The 22,104-nt window shown below is 54.0% G+C and overlaps 2 protein-coding genes across 2 annotated transcripts in view; one reads left to right on the top strand and one right to left on the bottom strand.

The window, feature by feature from the left end:
* HIP1R (huntingtin interacting protein 1 related) overlaps window positions 1–11,136 on the top strand; it is a 43,790-nt gene extending 32,654 nt beyond the window's left edge. Inside the window, exons 19-32 of the mRNA XM_014518258.2 lie at window positions 49–196; window positions 421–507; window positions 866–973; window positions 1,223–1,359; window positions 2,649–2,759; window positions 3,758–3,816; window positions 4,073–4,103; window positions 4,186–4,248; window positions 7,476–7,576; window positions 8,090–8,195; window positions 8,891–9,014; window positions 9,160–9,221; window positions 9,715–9,918; window positions 10,399–11,136. Coding sequence (XP_014373744.1) covers window positions 49–196; window positions 421–507; window positions 866–973; window positions 1,223–1,359; window positions 2,649–2,759; window positions 3,758–3,816; window positions 4,073–4,103; window positions 4,186–4,248; window positions 7,476–7,576; window positions 8,090–8,195; window positions 8,891–9,014; window positions 9,160–9,221; window positions 9,715–9,918; window positions 10,399–10,446 — 1,389 coding nt within the window. The 3' untranslated portion in view covers window positions 10,447–11,136. The remainder of the gene's footprint in view (window positions 1–48; window positions 197–420; window positions 508–865; window positions 974–1,222; window positions 1,360–2,648; window positions 2,760–3,757; window positions 3,817–4,072; window positions 4,104–4,185; window positions 4,249–7,475; window positions 7,577–8,089; window positions 8,196–8,890; window positions 9,015–9,159; window positions 9,222–9,714; window positions 9,919–10,398) is intronic.
* Window positions 11,137–12,433: 1,297 nt separating this feature from the next.
* VPS37B (VPS37B, ESCRT-I subunit) lies at window positions 12,434–21,212 on the bottom strand. The gene is made up of 3 exons (XM_025198373.1): window positions 19,165–21,212; window positions 18,381–18,463; window positions 12,434–17,077 (listed from the first exon to the last, which is right to left on the bottom strand). Exons 1-3 carry the CDS (start codon window positions 19,373–19,375, stop codon window positions 16,568–16,570), a joined length of 804 nt encoding a protein of 267 aa, XP_025054158.1. The 5' UTR covers window positions 19,376–21,212; the 3' UTR covers window positions 12,434–16,567.
* Between the last annotated feature and the right edge of the window lie 892 nt (window positions 21,213–22,104).

The following is a 22,104-nucleotide window of genomic DNA, read 5'->3' as shown; positions in this document are numbered from 1 at the left end:
GGGAACCACAAGGCCCACAGCGTGTGACTCTTTGCCTGAACCCTACAGGAGAGCCAGGAGCAGAGCCTGCGGCAGAAGCTGCTGGACGACCAGTTTGGCATCCTGCAAGGGACAGTGCAAGAGGCAGAGAACATCATCCAGGATGCGGTGGCTAAGCTAGACGACCCCCTGCACGTCCGATGCACTGGCTCCCCAGGTACGGGGCTCGCTCGGGGGACAGGCACGGGCCACGGGGGAACCCAGGGACAGGCAGCAGGTGGTTACAGCAGGCAGCCGCTAGCATTTTGTCCTGACCGCATGGGGAGCAGGGCTGGTTTGTAGCCTCCTCTGTTCCTAAGCAGAGGCGCACGTGCCCTGTCTCCTGCTGACATCCCTGTCCCTGCATGCAAGGCCCTCACCTGGACCCTTGTGTCCTTGCAGATTATCTTGTCAGTCGAGCTCAGGCGGCGCTGGAGTCTGTGAACACCTTGGAGAACGGGCATGCGCGGTACCTGGTCGCCATGACAGGTGAGGTCCCTGTGGTGGAGCACGGCAACTCCCAGTGCTAGGGAGAGTCTGTCGGAAAGATCAGGCAGTCGCCTTTACCTGCTTGTGGTGCGATTCGCTTGCCTGCAAAGCAGGTGCAGTGCATGGCGAGGGAACAGGAGAGCTAACAGGGCGGGCCACAAGAAGGCAGATGCCACATAATGGCACGTGGGACAGAGGGGCCAGACATGCCAGCCGGTGCTCGTGATGCTGAGGCAAGAGCAGCTACTAGCAGGGGGGCAACTGAGGCAGGAGACGCTTCTCTGGGCTGGGTGGGGGCAAAAGCCAGCCTCTCCTGCACTGGCTGCAGAAGACGACCTGTCTCTTTTCTTCTGGACAGATGCCACTGGCTTGGTGGGGGCCTTGGCCCAGTTCGCGCACCTGACAGCGGACGCCATTGTCAGCGGCAGCGCTACGTCGCACACGGCGCCCACGGACCACGCCGACAGTGAGTAGCAAACAGCGCAGGTGAGGGAGGGATGAGCTGCATCACGGGCCTGGCCATGCCCACGTGTGGGATTCCCTTGCTGCTTCCAGACAGCCTATTCCTTGCCCACTATGGTGCTGGGCACGGGGCAGGTGTTGCTCCCAGACTGGGTGCTGTGCCCCTCAGCTGCTGCCGCCTCTTGCTCAGAGGAGCGAGAAGGTGGTGGACAGGGACCGGTGGCAGCAAAACGCGCTGTTTGTGTGCTGGCAGAGCTGACGGACGCCTGCAGGGACTGCGGGCAGCGCAGCCTGGACTACCTGAGTGAGCTGAAGGACCGGCAGTCGCTGAGGCAGGCGGACACGGTGGACGTGAGGAGGACGCTGCAGGGCATCCTGCAGCTGGGCCAGGTGGGGACGAGATGCCCTGAGGCTCCCGAACCGGGGCACACGGCCGTGGGGTCTAGGGCAGGGGTGTGGGCATGTCATGGCAGGGGCTGAGCATGGTTGTGCCAGACAGGGTAGAAGGTGTGCGACCTTGCAGCCTGGCAGTGCTGGCTGTGCCAGCTGCACGCAGGCCTGGTCCCAGCTGTGCCACCCCTCCCTTCCCCCTGGGTGGCAGCTCATGGGTAGCATCAATGAGGCTCTGTCTCCCTGGATGTCCCCGAGGGCCGTGTCGCTTGGTAGCCAAATGTTTTCCTGGCTCTCAGGGTGCTGTGGGGTGGGGAGAAGGAGGTGGAAAGCTCCTGGGTTGTGCTGGGGGAGGTGAGGGGTTGGCAAGAAGCAGGAGTGCTACGTCACTCGGCTGGTGCTGTTGTCTGGGCGGACGGGTGCGATGGCAACGACCCGGTGACTCTCTGAAAGGAAAGGCAGGACAGGAAAGCTGATCCCTCGACAGGGTGTGCGTGAATGGCAGCTTTGTTGAAGTAGGGCATGGGAAACCAAGAGGACAGGAAGGCAGGTGCCTGGTGGGGGTGGTGAGAGTGAGGTCCTGGACTGGGTAGACTGCAGTGAGGCGGTGCCGGCAGTGGCATGTATGGGCAAGCGCCATCAGGTCCCTTGTGCCAGGCTTTGTCCCAGTACCGCTCCAGGCAGCCTCGCAGCAAACAGCCTGCTCCGCTCTAGAGAGCAGCATGTGCCAGGCTGCATTACCGACGTGCGGGGCGCGGACAGGGAAAAATCAGCCAAAACGGGACACAGCGCTCCAGGTGTGGCCTCACCAGTGCCAAATAAAGGGGAATAATCATTTCCCTTGATATGCTGGCAACACTCCTACCAGTGCAGCCCAGTTTGCTGTTCTCCTTCTTCACACCGAGGGCACTATTGACGCATATTCAGCTTATTGTCCAGTCACCCCCAGGTCCTTTTCTGCAGGGACCCCCCCCAGGTCCATCCCATGCTCTGAATCAGGTACACTGCTTTGGTGTCTGTGTGCTGGAGGAGCTAGGCAGCTGGAAAAGGTTTAAGAAAAGGGGTGGGTTGGTGTCCCTTTGCAAACACTTCTGGCTCTGCTTGGAAGTCCTTGGAGCAGGGTAGGAGACCGGCAACACAATAGCTCTGGGAGGCCAAAGCCTCATGTGGCAGGAAAAGTTATCCCCAGTGCCACTGTCAGGACCGGTCAGCTTTGTGCCCGAGTGCCTGGCCTCTGCAGTGCTGGAGCGCCCCGTGGGCTGAGCATTGGGCTTCCTTTGCCATTGCAGGAGCTGAGACCCAAAAGCCTGGACATCAAGCAGGAAGAGCTGGGCGATGCGGTCGAGAAGGAAATGGCCTCCACCTCGGCGGCGATTGAAGATGCTGTCAGGAGGATAGAGGTGAGATGGGACGCTGGCGTCCGCGTGCACCAGCTTGCTGTGGTGGGTGGTAGTTTTCTCCTTCACGCACAACTTCCCTCCTTGTGTGTTTGGGGGGGTGGGAGGTGAGGAGCAAACTCACAGCGAAGCCGTCTCTCGCCCCCAAAGGAGCACGAGGGACCCAGGCAGGTGTGAGGGGGCAGCTGAGAAAACTGCAGCCCTGCGGGGGTCTGAGGCTATGGAGAGGCTGGAGGGCTGCAATGTGGTGGCTAGGCAAGAAGCAGAAATGAATGAGAAAAGGGGGAGCAGTTAGAGCGGAAAATAAGTTGGATGTTAGCTCGATGCTGAGTTATGCCCCCACTGCTCCCAGTTGACTACGGTCTGAACTCAAGACTGCACGGGAAGCCGACGTGGCAGTTCGGGCTTCCTGCGTAGTCTGAGCTGCAGAGCGAGGGCAGCCCGTGAGCCAGGCTGTTAACAAGCAGACGTGGCTCTGGGCTTGGTTTCTGGTATGAGGAAGACATCGCTGCAAAGAGGCGCCCCTGCACGAGTAGGAGGGACAGAGTGCCCTCGCACTAGGCCAAGGAGCACAGGAAACAAACAGGCTTAATGGTGAGAGAGCTGGTGTTTTTTATAAGCATGGTGTGAGCGGTAGGATGCAACCAGAGTGCCTACGTGTCACTTAGTCTGGCTGCACCGATCCCGTGTCCCCGTGCGCCTGGGAAGGGCCAGTCCTGCACCCAGGTAGCATGTGCTGTGTAGCGTGCAGGCACACAGCTGTGCCAGGCAGGCCAGAGCACGCGCACGGGCACACGCGTGGCTGGGCTAGCAGAGGTCAGGACTAGCAAAGGAGCCTCAGGTGGCCCTGCTCCACGTGATGTAATGTAAAAGGGCAAGATGCTTCCCCACAGGTGCAGGGGCTGGAGGTACCAAGCAGGCTGCCGGCCTCAGGTCGGGGACTCGCTCTCTTGTAACAAGTCATCCTGAGCTCACTAGTGTGCATCTCTCTCTTCAAACAGGAGATGATGAACCAGGCCAGAAACAAGAGCTCTGGTGTTAAACTGGAGGTGAACGAAAGGTGAGTGAGAAGCAACAGCTCAGGCCAACAGTAATGGCCAAAGCTAGCTCACAGCCAAGGCAGGAGATGGGAAGTGCTTTAAGAAAAGGGCACGCCGGCCTCTGCTGTTAACAGCACGGATCTCCTCGCATTGTAAAACGTGCCCAGTGCTGCTGGCTCGGACAGTACCGGCAGGGGTGCATGCTCCCAGGCCGTTTGACAGGCTGGGGCTGCGGAGGTCTAGGCGCTGCTGACTGGTTTCTCCCCTTTTTGACAGAATCTTAAACTCCTGCACAGACCTCATGAAGGTGAGTTTGCAGCCTGTGATCCTCGCTTGGGGGGCCCAGCCTCCCTGGCAGCGAGGGTAACGGTCGATCTCTGCCCTTGCAGGCCATCCGGCTCCTGGTGCTGACCTCTACCCAGCTGCAAAAGGAGATTGTGGAGAGCGGCAGGGTAAGGCTTGTGCTTCCACCTGACAGGCTGGCAGCAAATTTGTAAACTTCTTCTGCAGTGACTCGTTCCACAAGGGTCTGAGCTAACTGTCACAGCCAAGAAACCCACCTACCTACCTAGCAACACAGCTCCAAAAACTCTGAGGGACCAAAAGCAGTCCAGTGCAAACAGTGCAGGAAGCAGTATTCTCAGCTCGTTCCCTCAAAACCTTCACCATGACACAGTGCTGCTCTTCTGAAAGGTTGCGCTGGTGAGACACCTGCTAAGGTCCCCTTCTGCTACATTACTGAAAAGCCTCCAGCCTTCAGTTCAGCTCCTCACATTGCTCCCCAGTTACAACCTACGCTTTAGCTCAGACTCCTGCTAAGTCACTGCGATGCAGCTACAACTACTGCATGCGCTTATCTTTGACCTTCATGTTGGCTTCCCTCAGATCAAGTCATGCCGCCTCACCTAGGCTGCCCAACCCAGCTGCCATAGTTGAGAGACCATGTCTACTTTCAAAAGAAGTCCCCAGTGCAGTTACATGTTCTGCAGCCTCCTCACACCAGCTTCACCCACCTCCCAAACATCCTCTGCCTTGTCTTCTTATAGAAAATGAGGGTGGAAGGGACCTCAGGAGGTCACATCTAGTCCAACCCCTGCTCAAAGCTGGCCCAGCCCCACTTGCAGCATCCCAGCCAAGGCTTTGTCTACCCGGGTCTTAAAAACCTCCAAGGATGGAGGGTCCACAACCTGTCTGGATAGCCTGTTGCACGTGGAGGCAAGGCAGGGGATGTTTGGGAGGTGGGTGAAGCCTCCTTCCACTAGGAGGAGAAACACTACCCTGCAATCTCAGCTGCCACTTACAACACCTTTTGCCACTTATTTGACACCATGCAGGTGTTGGGCCTCTTAGTGAACGTGCCATAACACACAGCCTTCCTGCATAAACTAGCTCAGACAACTTAGGCAACCACTTCAGTGTGCTCATTACTGTCACAAACCCATGCACGTACAGAGGACTGTCATGTAGCCCATAGACAGGTCTGTGCCCAAAAACAGTCCTTACCATCCCTTCAGCTGCTCTCCACTCGCTTACCTCTACTTTAGGCCACAAATAGGACAAAATGATGAGCTACAGGCTATGCTGTTCAGAGGGCCAGGGCCTTTCATAGGCAACAGCCTTCATCCTGCGCCACCCGGTCAGCTCTGACAGTCCGTTGTTGCCTACTAAAACTTGCAGCCCACGGATCTCATTGCCTCCTAAGTGGCCTTAGACAACACCTGCTTCATCAGATGCTAGGAAGGGGCTTCTAAGGTCCCTTCACAGCATCTGACAAAGCAGTCTGTCACCTAAGACCACATCTGCCTTTCCGGGTGCCTTTCTAGGGTACCATCCTGCCCTGCCTTCTGCACAAACTCTAGGGGGACAGGAGAGGAAGATACCGCAGAGGTCTCTAAACCCAGACCAGGTGCACACATACACATTTATTACCATTTTTCCGGTGCCCAAGGTGAATGCAAGATTCAGTTAACATCTTTGTTATTGGAGGAAAACAAGCTTTAAAAAAGGGGGACCAAGAATGACCCAGTAGGGTTGGAGTGGGGTTGTGGCTGGGATGGTCCAGGAAGCATACGAGGTGCGAGGGTTTTCTGTGACCTCTTTTACTGGACCAGCTGCAGGCTTGGGAGAGCTTTCAGCCACCAAGTGCCCTCCTTCGGGTTTGCAGCAGAAGCAGCCACGGACTGAGCCAGGTATCACAGAAAGACTCTGTGCTCAGAGGGAAGGAGAAGAGCTGTGAAACAGGGCCAGAAATGACGCACGGTTCTTCCATAGATGAACATACATTTGCCTTTCACCTCCCCAGTACAATTGACTTGAGAGCAGGTGCCCATGCACTGCATATTATGCACCACCACATTCAGATAGGAGTAAAACACCTTGCGCTTTATTCACATCACACCTCATAAAACAAACATGAGGCTTTGGCCGCATTACAGTCACCTTCCATCTCACTTCCCTCTCCGTTTACAGTCACCAAGCCAATACTGACATAAGCATCGCACCGGTTCCCTGATCCCCTTCCCACAGCCTCTTAACCATCCTTACCAACTACCCAGTATTGTGTGCTGCGTAACGGCTCCTACAACCCAGTCGCTACAGGCCAATACATGCATATACAACATGGTTTTGACAGATGCATCCTAAGGGATTAAATATCATTTAATATAGGCACACACACGCTCTGCACCCTTAAGAGAAAGGGCATGATTACAACAGCAGGTACGGCCATTCGGTAGAACGGGTGAGAAACGGTTTTAGATTTCCGACCTGGCATTTATTACTGCAGTAGATGCAACACAGGGGTCCATGATTTCAATGCATGTTTTAATAGAAAGGAAATATTTCCATTATTGCTCCCATTAGGATTTCTTACACCTCGGCCATTGCACTGTTCTGGCTCCATCCCCAGGGGCACCCAACATCTTGTACCTGGTTACACCCACACCGTTCACCACCCCTGACCCAACACCTCGGCTCCTTTGCACGGCCGGCTTTTCTTCTGCAGCCACTGCACACAGCCTTGTCCAAATATTTGCTTTCGTGCTAGAAGGCTTCGCTGTTAACTAGTCACTACCATTGCAGCCCAGGTGCCAGTACGTCTACTGGATGCATAGCACAGACCCCAGACCCACAGCCCCATGCTTTTAGACCACCCACAAAACAGAACAATTCTGCTGTGGTTTAACTTTAAACGACACCCAAATGCCCACAGCCCTTCCTTTGGGCAGCAGCAGAACACGCGCCGCTTTTAGCGTTACTGCTCATCACGACCAACGCTGGGAACAAGGCAGTGCACAAACCCTTTTACCTCACTGGGGCGGGGGGCAGGACTCGATGATCTTCCAAGGTCCCTTCCAGCCCTAATGTCTATGAAATCTAGGAAAAATTACTGAATCCTCCAGGTCCCCACAGTTCAGGATGACTTTTCCACACTGCACTGGCAGGTTGCTGATGCGTTCCAGTGGACAGTAAGATTACGGCCTTCCACCCGTTTCGTTTTTCACATACTCGAGGTGGGAGGCACGCCAGCTTTTAGCCCGCGGTGTTGTTACGGGTTCAGTTTTTTTCCCCCCACATGTGAGTTTTGGCCTGTGCTAGAGGAGTAAATTGCTCTTCACCCAAGATCTATATGTGACTTGCAGCCCCTTTAACCATGTGTCTAACCTTCTCGCGCCACTAGGGAGCAGCAACCAGCCAGGAATTTTACGCCAAGAACTCCCGCTGGACCGAGGGCCTGATCTCCGCCTCCAAAGCCGTGGGCTGGGGGGCCACGCAGCTCGTGTAAGTCTCTGCCACACTTCCAGCTCTTGCTGTGAAGCTCCCGGGCTCCAGCCCACCAGCAGCAGCTCCTCTGTGCCCCCGGGGGCAGCCGTGTCCGTCAGAGGAGGCAGTCCCTGCCTGGATCCTTTGACCCTTGCTGACTTCCTGTCCCTTGGGCAGGGAGCTGGACCCGATCTTACGAGGTCCCTTCCAGCCCTAATGTCTATGATGGGCACACGGCCACGCACAGAGCCAGCTGTGCCATAAGCACGTCTCAGCTCAGACCAGCGCTAGATTCCTGTTGCCATTTGGCCCCTGGCAATGCTGCTGCTCTTTGGCCATGAACAAGATGCCCTTGTCACACTCCAGTCTGCGGGGCATGGGGATAACAAGCTCCTGGGAGCTGCCCATGTGCATGCAGGCCTTTGTGAGGCACTGGCACAAGCTACATGGCTGGCAGCACCACATTCTCCTGCTTTCCTTTGCCCGCATCACCCTTCCCTAACCCATCCCCACTGTCCGTCTGCCCTGCAGGGAATCTGCAGATCGCGTGGTCCTGCACACAGGCAAATACGAAGAGCTCATTGTCTGCTCCCATGAGATTGCAGCCAGCACAGCCCAGCTGGTGGCGGCCTCCAAGGTAATCTTCAGCAGAGCAACGTACGTGAGCCTGGGCAGTGCAAGCCAATGGGACGTTTCCCCATTCCCCTGGTGGGGGGAGGTGAAGGGATGGCATCCAGCCACGGGCGTGTAGGTCACCCTACACTTCCAAAAGGTGCTGTAGGCAACACACACAAACAGGCATAAGGCAGGCCCAACGATCCCAGCTGCTAGGATACAGGTCCCGTCCAGAGCAGAGGAGGGATTTGCAAGCAGTCACGGTTCATGCATGGGGATCAGACCTTGAGGTCACACTGCCCTGTGCCCTGCCATTTAAACAGGAGAGAGAGACTGCCTAGAGCCACTGGGAATTGTTTCACTCCCTGCAGCAGGTACGTGGGAGCTGTAGCAATCCCACCACGCTGCTGGCCTTGGCAACCAAGAGGAAGGGACATGGGGCTCTTCCAGCCCATCATGCTTCCTGGGGTCCAAGCCCTACTGCATGGAAAGCATTTGTGCATGCAGGACAGGATTCCCCTTGCCAGGCAAAGCCCTTGGAGGTGACACCACCCAACTGCAAAGTTGCTCTCAGCACCCGTGCACAACCCTAGCACCCTCTTAGCTGGCGTGGGTTCGCGCTCGCTGGCTCCAAGCGCCCTCCCCCACCCACACAAGAGCCCCGTCTGTATCCCCCACATACCTGAGAACCGCTCAGTCCCCAGTCGCTCCCGGCAGGTCAAGGCTGACAAGAACAGCAGGAACCTGACCAGGCTGCAAGAGTGCTCCCGCAGCGTCAACGAGATGGCTGCCAACGTCGTGGCTTCCACCAAGTCAGGCCAAGAGCAGATTGAGGACAAAGGTGAGACAGTTCAGGTTCCTCCGGCCCATCCCCACGGGACTGTCTGAGGGGCAGCCCCAGGTCACTGGCACATGGCAGGAGGCATGGCCCATGTCACATGAGCTATGTGCTGTAGGCAAAAACCCTCCCACTCTCTTCCCAACAGATACCATGGATTTCTCTGGCATGTCACTCATCAAGCTAAAGAAGGAAGAGATGGAGACTCAGGTACATCACCCACCTTGTGGGGGTGGACACAGCCAGGGTCCTCTCTCATCCACACAGCATCTGGCTACAGTGCAGATTTAGAGCCCATAGCCATACAGCTAGCAGGTCCCCACTGCAAAGGTTTATGGCCCAATTCTGGACCCGTACACACCCCTGCCATCTGCATCCCACCAGTCACTGCCCAGGCAAGCTGTCGCTCTCCAAGAACAAGTGTGTTCAGCTGAGAACCATGCATGTATTTTTGGGCAGCCTCTGTGCAAGCCACACATCTCCTTAGTCCCCACCTCACCTCCTGCAGTCATTGCCCCCCTGCAAGTTCGTCCTGGGACAACTTAGCCACGTGCATTGCTCTTCTGTCCTGGGGGTTTGCAGTCTAACCACAGCTGGGTTGCGTCGCAGTCCCGTATCTCCTCCTGCACAACTAGATGGCATCCCAGCTGCCCACACCCTCAGCTCTGGTTTCAGGGGGGGTCCTGGGTTTGCCGTTGCACAGGTGAAGGTGCTGGAGCTGGAGAAGATGCTGGAGAACGAGCGCATTCGCCTCGGGGAGCTGCGGAAGAAGCACTATGCGCTGGCCGGGGTGTACGACGACACAGACAGCAGTGGGGCCAAGCTGGCCTCGGCTCCCAGGCGCAGCATCCTGAAGAAGCCACCACTGGCTCAGAAGCCGGCCCGCCTGCTCAAACAGGACGGCGAGGTACTGGTCCTTCCCCCGCCATTGCAAAGCACTGGCTTGTCCCACTGGACAGCAGGGGTGCCTGCAGTCTGCAGTGGGGGACTGAGGCACAGCTACTTAACTTGGTAGCAGGAAGATGGCAGACTTGCCTTTGAGGATGTCCTCACTTACCTCATCCCAGGTCCACCACGCACCTTGGCAAGTTTGTGCGGGCCTTACCCCAAGAGAGCAGGCAGGAGCCAGTGCCCGACTGTGGAGGAAGGGCAGTCCCAACACATAGCATCCAGTTGCACCCCACAGGGATCTGTGGAAGCCACCGGGTGCATCACTTTGTCCCTTAGCTGTCACTGCTCCTGGATGGGCTCACATGACTGCTTTTAGCAGGGGCAGGGAAGGAGCAGCACATGAAGTGCACCTGGACTTCACAGTCTGCCTTAGGAGTGATATGGAAGCACCCATGACCCACAAACCTGTCTTTTCCCCTCCCTCCTTCTCTTGCAGCTGAACCCAGATGACACCATCTTCGAGGCTCGAGTGATAAACTTCTAGGACAGTACAGCGGCTGTGCGCACACTACAGGACGACAAGAAACAGGCCGCCGGCTTCGCCTCCACCCTGCTGCACACTGTCCTGGCAGGGACTGAGGGTCTGATGGTGCAGACAAGAGCTTCCCTCTGTCAAGGAAGTCGGGGCCTCACTTCCCAGACCGCGGTGCCTTTCTCCGTGGCTTACCTCTGCGGTCCGAACACGCGCAGAGCAGATCAGTGCTCTCGTGGCCTTCAGGCTGGCACACCTGTGTCGGCCAGACCTTGCCACTCACTGCCTCGTGTGACCCATGCGATCTCTACCCTACCTGCTGCTCTGGTTTCCACTGTTGCTGCAGCGAGGCTGAGAAGCCGTTGTGGCAGCGTGCTTTGGCCCAACACTCTCATCAGCAATAGACAGGGCCGTTAACTCCGGGCCTCCTATTCCAGCCCTTTCCAGACAATGTGAAGTGTTTGTACTCCAGGGGACTGACCTTCTCCCAACTTGTGTTTTCTACAGCCCTGCAGGTGGAAGGGAAGTGTCTGTGCGTGGGGTCGGCTCTTGCCGAGGGGCTCCTTACCTTTACACACCTGGTGTTTTTAATGGTCTCGGGGATGGGGGCTTCCAAGTGGAGGGAGCGACTGGCGCGCCCCCACTGGCAATAAAGATACAAGATTAAGACATTTTAAATAAAAACTAGACAGCTGCAAATCACAACCAGCACGACTCCACGTGCCTTGTCCTAGCAGCGGAGCAGCCGCAGAGTCCTTGCACTTACTGCTGTAGATTTGCAGTAGGATTTAAGTGCCCCTACTTCCTTCAGTAGCTTCAGTGCAGTGCAACGCCTTACCTGCAGCTGACCAAGTTGTACCCTCGCCGGGCACTCGGTCACTTCCCGCTGCCCCCTGGTCTGCGGCATTTCACTGGCCCTTCTCTGCCATTCCTTCGCTCTGCTGCTGTGATGGAGACTGCTGCACTGCAGAGAAGATGCACGTGCTCCACTGACAGGTGATTTAGAGATTGCATGTACAAAAAGGACCTGTCCCTGGAACTGGCCTGATCTGTACCCAATCCCAACCTTTATCTTTAGGCTTTATTGCCCAAACCAGGTTAAAACAAAAAAAAAAAAAAAGCCCCAAGTGCCATGTTTTCCTCAAGTCCTCTTTACCTGGTATCTTCCAGGTGCCTCCCAGGTTACCGCCCTGCCTCTAGCTTTTCAGGGCACAGAGCCACCTGGACACAGTTAGATGTGTAGAGATGGGGTGGCTACCCTGCTCTGGAAAGGGAAAAGTGAGAAGATTTCAAGTCACTGTGCTGTGCAACCCCTCCATGCCCCCCCACAACCCTTCATAACCTCAAGCCCACAAACGAGGCACCCGTTTGCTGAAAGCCAGAGCCCATTAGTGACAGCCAAAGGCAAGCACCCAGCTTCATTTCCCACAGCCCATGCCTCATCCCACTGCCACATGCCCCATCCAACTGCCCGAGACATGCACAGGCTTTTTCCAAGGAGACTGGAGAAGTCTCGACAGCACCACGCAGTGCACCTCAGGTCGCAATCTTGCCACGCCGGGCCCAGCAGGTTCTTCCTTGCTGCCTAGTGTGCGGGGCTCTAACCAGTGGGAAGCTCCTTTAACCAGCTCTTAGGTATTAATTCACACAACCCCTGCAGAGACTCTCTGACAGAGGCCTCCCTAGGCACAAACCAGAAGCAGCAAGCTTGGAATGAGGATCATTTGTCGCCATAAAGAACAGGCAAAAAACACGACACTGCTTTGCCTGTAACACCTGTCACCAGCTGTTCCAGTGACCCAAGGTGCGGAGGCAGCAACGCAGGGCTCTGTAGTTAAGCTGCTTCTTTCCCAAGAAACCCCCAGCATTTCCAATACCTGCCACCTCCCAGCAAGCCATCCACACCACCCCCAGCCTGCTTTGTTGTGTTAGCATCAGGCTGTTTCTTTGCACCACAACCACACCCTGGCCAAGAGACAGCAGGACACCGACGTGCTCTGGCTTATTATTTATTTTTTTAAATGCACCAGTGGTCACAGCCACTAAAATGTCCGTACGTATACAGCAAAAACACCATCTTTAGTGTCTTCATTACATTAGGAACACTTACTACTACCCACAGCGCAGCATACTCCACGTTGCCAAATCTTGGTTAGCTCCTTCCTGTTTCCAGCCGCTCTGTGCCAGTATCCCCACACGCAAGGCAGCAGTGTTTCGAGATGGGACTGGTGCTGGCGTGGTGCACTGCTTGACAAAGGAGGTAGCACTTCTCATGCTGCGTCAGGTTGACCGCGTTGCTCCCGACATCCCCCTCGGTCCCTCGTACAAAAGGGAGAAGTTTGCGTCGGCAGCGGGCAGGCATCGTGTGCGCTGCCCTGGTCTGTGCACATGCACAACTCCTGCTGTGTCCTAATCAGGAGCTCAGCACCAACCTCTCCTCTTGCTTACAGCAAGTTAGCACCTCTTAGCTCCTTGGGAAGCAGGTTCGAGCTCCACACACCTCACTGGGCAGTAGCAGACCTGTCACCCCACACACGGGAGGTGACTACTTTCTTTTCCTGTAGAGCTTTTCAACTTACCACCCACTCACTCCACATGAAATGAGGCTAGGCCAAGCCACCCCTAATCAAATGTGACAAGGCCGTTGCCTCACATTTTCCTCCGTGGCAGAAATACCCGCCACTACAAGACAAGAAACTGCAGCACATTACAATATGTGCGGTCCCTTTAGCACTGCAGGCTTGATGGCTTGCTCGCTCCTTTGGGGAAAACCATTACCAAGCACGGGACTTGCCCCAGTTAGCCACAGCATGCCTGCTTCAGCATCCCACCCAGCCACACCGAGTCCTCTCAAGCTGAATGAGCAAACACTGTCCAGATCTTATGGTTTGCTGAAACCAAGTCCAAACAGGGACCTCGGCCACCTCACCCTCTCACTCCACGTACAATGCTCACCGCCATCCTTAAGGAGAAAGGGCACCAAGTGCAAGGCTCACGCCAGTGCCCTCCTGGGAAGCACTTCACATGCACTTTGCCAGACAGGTGGAGGCCTCCCTCTGCGATCCTGCAAAGGACATGATGGTACCAGAGCAGGCAGCAGGTGCTGTTTGGCTGGTCAGCACAGCTACAATCAACCAACTTTGGGCTTGCTTCCTTGATACTTTCTAGGAGCCTCAGTTCCTTCTGCCAAGGCAGCTTGCCCAGTTCGATCTGCTGCATCTCTAAATCCTCCACAGGGACCCACTGGGCACAGCAAACACTGCCAGGTGTTATGCCAGAGAGCGCAGGGAGAAGCCTCCTCCTGAAGGACGGCTTTACAGAGCCCTCCACTCCAAGCGCACGGGTTAGGCAAATTGTTACTGCAGCGGAGTTGCGTGCTCACTGCTCCCTGCCACAATCCCAAAAGCGCACACTGCAACGCCACCTTCATTTCTCCACCGTCCACCAGGGTAGCGTCGCAGCTACGAGGGCAGGATTCATATCTCTCCCTAGAGCTCTCTTCCTGTCGGCGGCAAGGTGCATGGCAGCAAACGGCTTTGCAAGGACACATGATGAGTGGCACAACAGCTTCCAGAAGCAACAGGAGCTCCAGCAGGGGAGACTCTATTAACTCACATGGTAATTCAACCAGAACACTAGACTTAACACTAGCCAGCCACTGAGCTGCTTAGACATTCAAACAGCTGTTACAGCCTTGTCTTATGCTAAGAGGACCGAGTGACCGAACAGGAAACAAACAAAAAAAATCTTCCCTTTGAGGAAGTGCCCTGCAAGAAAGAGCCCTTAAAGCACAAAGGAGTGAGATAAACAAGGGACTTGGAAATCAATGGCCAATATTCGGATCACCGCGAGTGATCGTAAGGCACATCAGCTGCATGCATGCGCGATAATGCATTGCTTTGTGTAGAGAAAGTTGCATTGCCCCTCCCTGCAAAAGACAGTATTTTTCCTTTGAGAAAGCATCCCTGAATGGCTGTGTCATCACAGAGGTTACTAAAAAGCAGGCAACTTCAAACAATTAGTAGTAAAAATATTTTGGACTATTTCCTAGCAACACCAAGAGGGCGAGTGAGTTAAGTGCAAGCCCATAGTACACTTACATCTCCCATCTCTGTGAGCCCGGCAGGGGATATTCCCACCCTCACAAGGGGAGTTGGCACTTGGTTGGTGTAAGACAGATGCACCCAGTTACTTTTACTAGGCTTCTGGCAATCCCAACGTGCAGGCACCCAGCCAGAGTCTTGCATGGGAGGCTCGAGGCATACGCTAAGGTTGCCTGTGATAGCCCGAGACCAGGGCTTGCTTCAAACCATGCAGGTCATTTCTGCAGCAGCTCCATCTCCAGAACAGAGACCGCAGTTCACCATTAACTGCTCTCCAATGAAGCTCTATGGGACAAGCATCTTCAGAGGAGTCCGTGCTCACAAAACCACCCTGCACAGTTCCTAGATTATAAAATACGCCCAGGTAAAAGCAGTCCAGGAGATGCAGTTTCCCCACTGGCTGGGTTTCCCCACTCCAAACACTTCTCAGGCTTACCCATGGGACTGCATTTGAGCCAGTCATGCTGACTGCTGGGCCACCTCCAATCTTCATTGGAGAGCGACAGCAGAATCGCCCTTTTCAGAGGAGAGGATTTCCAATTACAACATTCACTGCTACAAAATCACTACCTGACTCCAGGAGGAAGAGCTAATGCTGAGTTACAGGGTTCATGTCAGGGAAAAACCCCAGATTACTACGTATGGACGGTCTACACCCTCAGAGCCTCTCACATGTGCTCTCCATGCAAGAGCTGGAGCTGGTTTTGGAGCACACTTCTTAGGCCACTGACCTCATTAGCTGCATGGATGAGAAAGTGACACAAGAGGTTGGTAACATCTGTGGATGTTCCATGACATGCCCACCTGTCACTGCCTTCAGGCAATCCCTCGTGCCCACAGCACTCACCATGACGTGACAGACTGCTCTCTGTTAAAGAAGAAGGTGCTCCCACTCTTTGGCACAGATGGAGGAGGACATAGCACAAAATGAAAACCCCCAGCTGCCAGACTGCAAGGCTTGCCCTGCTGATGGTCAAACAGGACCACCAGTAAAGACAAGGAACTGTCTCTTCCATCCAGGCTGGACTCCACACCAATGCTGCTGGGCAAGAGAAGATGGCCATGAGAAGATCATACCTCCACTCGAGCAACGAAGCAGAGGCTGCATACAGATTTAAAGAGCTTTGCAAAGGTGAACAGCACCATTTAGCAGTAAGGTATGAAAACAAAGTGCCTAGGACTCCAGGTCCTGGGATCCCATTCCCTGGTCTGTCAGTGAATGAACATTCCCAACCACCCCTCTCCTCTACCTCCCAAAGGCAGATTCAGTAAGGCAGACGTCCTCCTAACTAAGGAAGAAAAATGGGGGGAGGTAAATGGAGAAATGCACGCAAGGGCTCATGCCATTTCCACTGATATCTACACTGGCACTACCTACATCTTCCTCAGAACAGAACAGCCAGAAGTTCCACTCCCGATGCTCTTCAAATGAATCTGCAGCCTTTTCCATTCGGGAGCCGTTTTCAACGACCAGACTGTGGATGTTAAGTTAGTGAATGTACCCGATGGGGAGGCTGGGTTTACTCCCACCGAGGCCAGTTGTTTCCGCTGCAGCAGCTTTATGCATAGCTTTCGGATGTGAGATCCAACCATTGCTACCCAAATACCAGCAGCCATAGACTTTGAGATGCTAGCAGCTGGACTGTGCTCAAATCCAGCTGCAGCAGAACCACATCAAGACGGATGTGCCTCTTGGTTTGAGTGGGCCATGGCCACTAACACTGAACCTAAGAATTATAACGCAAGTGAATCCACAGCTTGCCAGACTGACAAAACTCCACTCCAACATCCCTACCCCAGGAAAAGAAAAAATATATATAGTCTGTGCAGTCCTTGATTATACAAAAAAAAACAGAAAAAAACCACAATCACGTTGACCGAACGCAATTCCACACCCCCGCCAGACAGCTTGGAGTTTGCCATTCGCCACACGCAGCACAGAGGTTTCCCTCTGGCCACAGTACACCGCAGGCAGGGGAGAAACAGGAGAAACGTGAGCACCGATGCCCGAGTCTAGCACCCCGAGTGGATCACTGCAGGATGAAGCCCGGGTGCGGCGGAAGGCGAGGCGGCGGTCTCTGCGGCAGCGCCGGAGGGTGCTGCAGGGCAAACTGGGATGGGGGTCCCGGCTGTGGTACCTGACTTGCCAGCTGCATTCCTGATCCTGATCGTGGGGGGAGTGGAGGGTAGGGAGCCCCCGGGTAAGGCATGGCTGGTCCCGAGGCCATGGCTGCAGTAAACGGAGTGGGAAAGCGTCCTGCAGGCACTGCTGGAGGTGGTGGAGGCGGTATTCGCCGGGGCACAACCACGGGAGGCGTGCTCACATCCAAAGGGTAGGAGGCGGCTGGCACTGGTGCGGTCTCGGGCATTCTTGGCTGCAAAGGCAGCTGCGCCTGCGGCAATCTCTGTCCCTTCAGCACCATGTCCTGGAGCTTCTCGATCTTCACCCGGCGCAGGTGAGCCAGCTTGCGCTTGCTCTGGTACTCATCAATGAAGGAATCCAGAGCCACTTCGCCATCCAGGAACTTCTCTGCCATGTTCTGTCAGACATGTAACAACCTGTTAGAAACCCACATAGTCCACAAAAACCTTGCACAGCTTCTTTCCCTCCTCAAAAGGTCACCTCTCCTCTCCAAGAGGTGAGAGATCTTTTGTGATGATGCCTTATTAGACCAAGTGTCTAGCTGGGAGAGAAGCTAGACAAGCAGCTGGGCACAAGCTGCCCTTCCTCAGGTCTCCTCTCTCCACTAAGACAGGACCATACCCTGCTCTAGAACTCAAGCCCAACCTCGGGATTCCCTTCTTAGCTGTGTTCCAGTTCCTCCCCCACTACTGTGGGCCACATCCATGCTCCCACTGATGCCTGGCTGCTGCTCAAAGAGGCTCTCTACATTCCCCTGACCATGGGAGGCAGGGATGACTCCATTTACAATCACAGAAATTTAGGGTGGAAGGGACCTCAGGAGGTCACAACAAGTCCAACCCCCTGCTCAGAGCAGGACCAGCCCCAACTACATCATCTCAGCCAAAGCTTTGCCTACCTGGGTCTTAAAAACCTCTAAGGATGGAGAGTCCACCACCCCTCGGGGTAACCTGTTCCAGTGTTTTACTACCCTCCTAGGGAGAAAGTTTTTTCTAATATCTAACTGACATTTCCCTAGCTGCAATTTGGGACCATCTAAGAGCTTTCCAGATACCTGGTCAGCCCATATTATGGTTCAGTGCTGGGAAACACTCAGAGTCTATTAATAAGGCTTCCTTCCTGCTTGAGTCCACACCTCCCCACCACAGCGCGAAATTCCCCCAAGCCTCTGTGCTGCATATACACAACCTATCCCAGCATGTTCCACTACACAGGATGGGAAGGGAGAAAACCTATGCAGCAGCCACAAAGGTTGCGAAGACAAGCCCTCCTTTCCAGTCTGCCCAGGACAAGCCATCTTGCCCATGGCTTTCCATACCCCACCCCCGTCCCCTAATGGCTCAGTGCACCTACTGAACATTTGTACCAAAACGGTTCTGCACAGACATGCACTTTAGGGTAAGACAAACCAGGAGAATCAAGGGCACATTTTCCCAATTAGATAATAAGAAAAAAAACATTAAAGCTGTTAGAAACACTTCAAATATAAAACAAGCTTGCATTCTTTTGTCAACTGAGGCCACTTTGCCTTGAGTCACCTGGCTGCCTGACAAGGTTTTGAAGTGACAGCTGAGGCCACATTCAGCAAAACCCTCTTACGATATATTCTCTTCACCACTATACCGTGGCAGTGTGTATCAAAAGCCTCGCAAAATTTTACCATGTGTTACCCTTCTGCATTTTAAGCGTCCTGCCATTACCTCTGTGTCCTCTTCAATCTTGGCACCCTCTGTCTGAAGCAGTGCTAACAGTGTCTCCAGGGAAGCATTGCTGGACTGGCTGTCTGCAAGGACACAAACAGGGGAGTATATAGAGCAGCTGGCCACAGATGATGCTCCCTTCCCCTGCCCCCAGCTCCATCAAGCACTAGACTCCTTTCTAGACACAAGCCTGTTTATCCTGCGCCGCTCCAGACAGAACGATTCTGAGCAGAAAGTTAACAGAGATGCTTCCTAAGAATTTACTTTCAGGACAGTCACAGGGCTTGAACTGTTGCTACCAGTGAAAAAGCTGAAAAGTTACCAGCTTAGCTGGCAAAGGTATTCAGGCTGGAAACAAATACCTCATAACAGAGGTACAGAGCAAAAGTCTGGTCAGCCTATGTTCAAGCCGCCTGATCTTTCACTTGCTGGACAGCTGCAGAGAAGAATACACAGTGCCTTTAAGAATACACAGACAATTCTGCTCACCTTCAGGGAAGAGATGAGTTAGCCTAATGCATCTCTCTCATGTGACCGCAGAGATCCCACTAATATATATCTGCCCCTGACTTCCTTTTCCCCTAGGCCATGCTGTTCAAACAGCCATCACAGTAGTATTTTTCCACTCTCATTCAATGAAGCTACTCCTGACCACTTGACATTTCAGCTCCTCTTGAGAAATATTCTAACCGGCACAGCTCCCAGATCTGGGACGTGCATCTAAGAGGACAAGGCATGTCTGTCCAGGAAAACCCAAGAAATACATTACTGCATAATACGTTACCTAGCTTGGTTTTCTTTATCTGATAAGCTTCAAAAAGGACCTGCAGCTCCTGATATTTCTGGATCACGCTGGCTTTCAGTGTTTCCAATTTCGGCTGGTACAAAAGGTTGTCTTCTGCTAGACTACGGTTGCTGGCAAGGGTCACTTCCTTGCTAAGTTGAACATTTTGGGCCTGCAAAAAAAAAAAAAGTGTACAGAATATTATGAACATTTCTGGATAACAGTTTCCAGCACTTTCCCAAATCCAGGCAGACCAGTATCGTTGGCACTACTGCAGCACATCCTAAAAACTGGAGAGGGACTTTTGGACTCACCCTGGATGCTCAATCCCGAAAGCCATGAGAACGCCCTACTAGGTTGCCTGGTACAACCCATACTCCAAGGACCACGCATTCAATCCCCCCTTACCTTGTGTACACTGTGTCCTTTCTGCAAACAAAAGGCTTTTCCATATCTACACCACCACCACGAGACTTTAAATGCAGGTCACCCCGTGTGGCCAGAGGCATCTTATAAATGCAAACAATGGCACAGACCAAAGGTGGAGGACTCATGAGTGCAAGAAAACACTCACAAAATCGGGACCACACCATCCAGACAGCCACCTCCTCCACCAAGGAGAATGAGGGGACAAGCAGCAGCTCCTGAAGCTTGCTTCAAAACTGCACTTCTTGGATTTTGTTGTCATGTCAAGAAGCATGTGCGCAGACGCACAGAGAGACTATACAATCAGTTTTCTTCTACAGGCTGGAAAGAAAAAGCTTAGTCCAAATATTTAGGGGAACCAAGCCCAGCTATATCAGTCTCTCCTGCCACGACCAGAAAGAAGGAATTGTGGATCACACGGTTTCCGCAAACAAGTTTCTTGCAAACGCTGACACTGCTGGAGAGCAGCCAAGCTAGCTATGGCTACACTCCTGCAGACCCCAGCTCAGCATTGCTCTCTGATGGCATGCTGCCAACCTCCACAAAGCAGCAGGGATACATGCATTTTGCTGCCCAGATTTACCCTAATCCTAGTTAAAGAAGTACAGGGAAGTCCTCCGAACTACTAGGCAGGTTGCAGGGCTGAGCCAGAGGAAGCAGCTAGGTTGATTCCCTCTATCCTCTTCTACACAGAGTTTATATGCCTGAACTCCTTCCCCAGTAAGCGACTGCTGAAAAGCACACAGGCTCCTTTGTGAAAGGCTCTGACAACCTAAAAGAGATGTAGCCCAAGTGCCAATAGCAACCTTCTTTCTACCCACACATGCCACAAATCCCCCTGTCATTTCTCCTTCTCTACAGGCTTCTCCCAACCCCTTGCTGGGTTCCAGCCAAAAGTCCATTTTTCCAGCTCAATCCTCCCATTTGCACATCCTGGTTTGAACGGCCTTGCCCGTGCCGAGGGAAGAGCCACTCTCACAGAGCGCCGAACAAAAGAGCATTATAGACCACTTCTTCTCTGCACAAAATGCATTTTTCCTTTGGCTGGTCTTCAGAGGCTTTGGGAAAGCTGAGCCTGTGGGGGAGGCCACCTTGGCAGGATGTCAATTCAGACCTCATAACGCACTTCAGACAAAGAGAAAAGATGCAGGAGGGTCAGTATCAGATGGTCTGAATACCCACCGCGGCTCGACATTCCCACGGTCCGATGTGCTGACGCTCACCTTCAAACACGCTGCAAGGCGTCCACAGCTTGCTTTGGCCGGCACGGTTAATCTGTTCCCACCCTGCCCCATTTACTGCCACAAAAGTCTGCCTTTCACTTCACCCCCCTCCGTGCTGCAGGTAAACCCTGGCTCTCATGTGGTACTAGAGCCCCCCAGGGCTAGGCTGTTAATTATCTCCTAGAAGACACAAGGTGACCGCCAGAGCCCGTGCACGTGATTTTAGTTCCCCTTCCCCTTTCTCCTTGGCTCTCAGGCCCCAGAGTGACCTGCACAGCACTTGCTCCTCCATTTCTCTGCACATGTCGCTGCTCTTCCCCCGAGACCAGCTTTATGCTTTGTGATTTCCACCCGGTCCAGCTGCCTGTTTGTGACTGCTGCTGCTTCCTTCCTCTCAGCTGCCTTTTGCAGAGACTCCAGACCAACATCAGCCACGTCCTCGCCCAGCAATCAGTGCCGCATTATCGGCACAGGGCTTGTTTGGCCTGCGGCCCGCTCTCAGTTATAGACTGCATCCACAGAGGAGTTGGGACTTCTTTAGAAATGACAAATGATGGCACTTGCAACTGCTTTAGACACCCCGGCAGCACTTCGGGGGATAACAGGGTGCAAGGCTAGGTGTCCCACTCAGTGCGAGTAAGGACGGGAGACTTTATCCCAGAGCGCCTCGCACCTGCTATACACCTTTACGCACATTGTCAGAGCCAAAACGAGCACTGCTTTGGTACGAAGCCCTGATTTTATTGATGGGAAGCCAGGGTGTTTCACGGCAGCTGTTTCAGCCACCATGGGACGGTGGGTAAGAACCACACGTGGCTTGTGGTCAACACACGTCCAAAGGACGTTCATATTCCACGTCATATGGACAACGCAGCAATGTCTTCAGCAGTGCCCGTTTCCTTTTGAGAAGCTTTTGTTTTATTCAAACAACTTTAATCTTCCAACCTTGCAATGTGCCCAATACTATGCAAGCACAGGCACAGTCCTTGGTATACGAAGCACTGGATGGACAGGGAGGAGGGAACTTCACCTAGTTCTCTGCACGCTCTTACCCCAACAAGCCAGCAAACCAGAGGCAACACAAGGCAAACCTCTCCCGATGATCTTGTAAGGTCCCTTCCAGCCCCTAACATCTATGAATCTGCCTGCCACGTCACGTGCAATTCATATGCTTTCCCCAGCAGGTTCAGTCAGACAGTTGCCAAGCCATCTCAGATGCGTGACCCCATCTAGGCCCCATCACAAAAAGGCATAAGTGGCGCTCACTGAGAAGTGAACTAGATTTTGGATG

Source organism: Alligator sinensis, unplaced genomic scaffold, assembly GCF_000455745.1.
Source record: "Alligator sinensis unplaced genomic scaffold, ASM45574v1 scaffold628_2, whole genome shotgun sequence".
Classification (NCBI taxonomy): Eukaryota; Metazoa; Chordata; order Crocodylia; family Alligatoridae; genus Alligator; species Alligator sinensis.
This window is presented reverse-complemented; position numbering and strand designations above follow the sequence as displayed.

Excerpts from the sequence above, each read along its gene's own strand:
- VPS37B (XM_025198373.1), bottom strand. The coding sequence starts at position 19,375 with ATGTTCATAATATTCTGTACACTTTTTTTTTTTTTGCAGGCCCAAAAT. Across the intron at positions 18,464-19,164 it reads GATAAAGAAAACCAAGCTAG|ACAGCCAGTCCAGCAATGCT; the intron begins GTAACGTATTAT and ends GTGTCCTTGCAG. Across the intron at positions 17,078-18,380 it reads AGATTGAAGAGGACACAGAG|AACATGGCAGAGAAGTTCCT; the intron begins GTAATGGCAGGA and ends CATGTCTGACAG.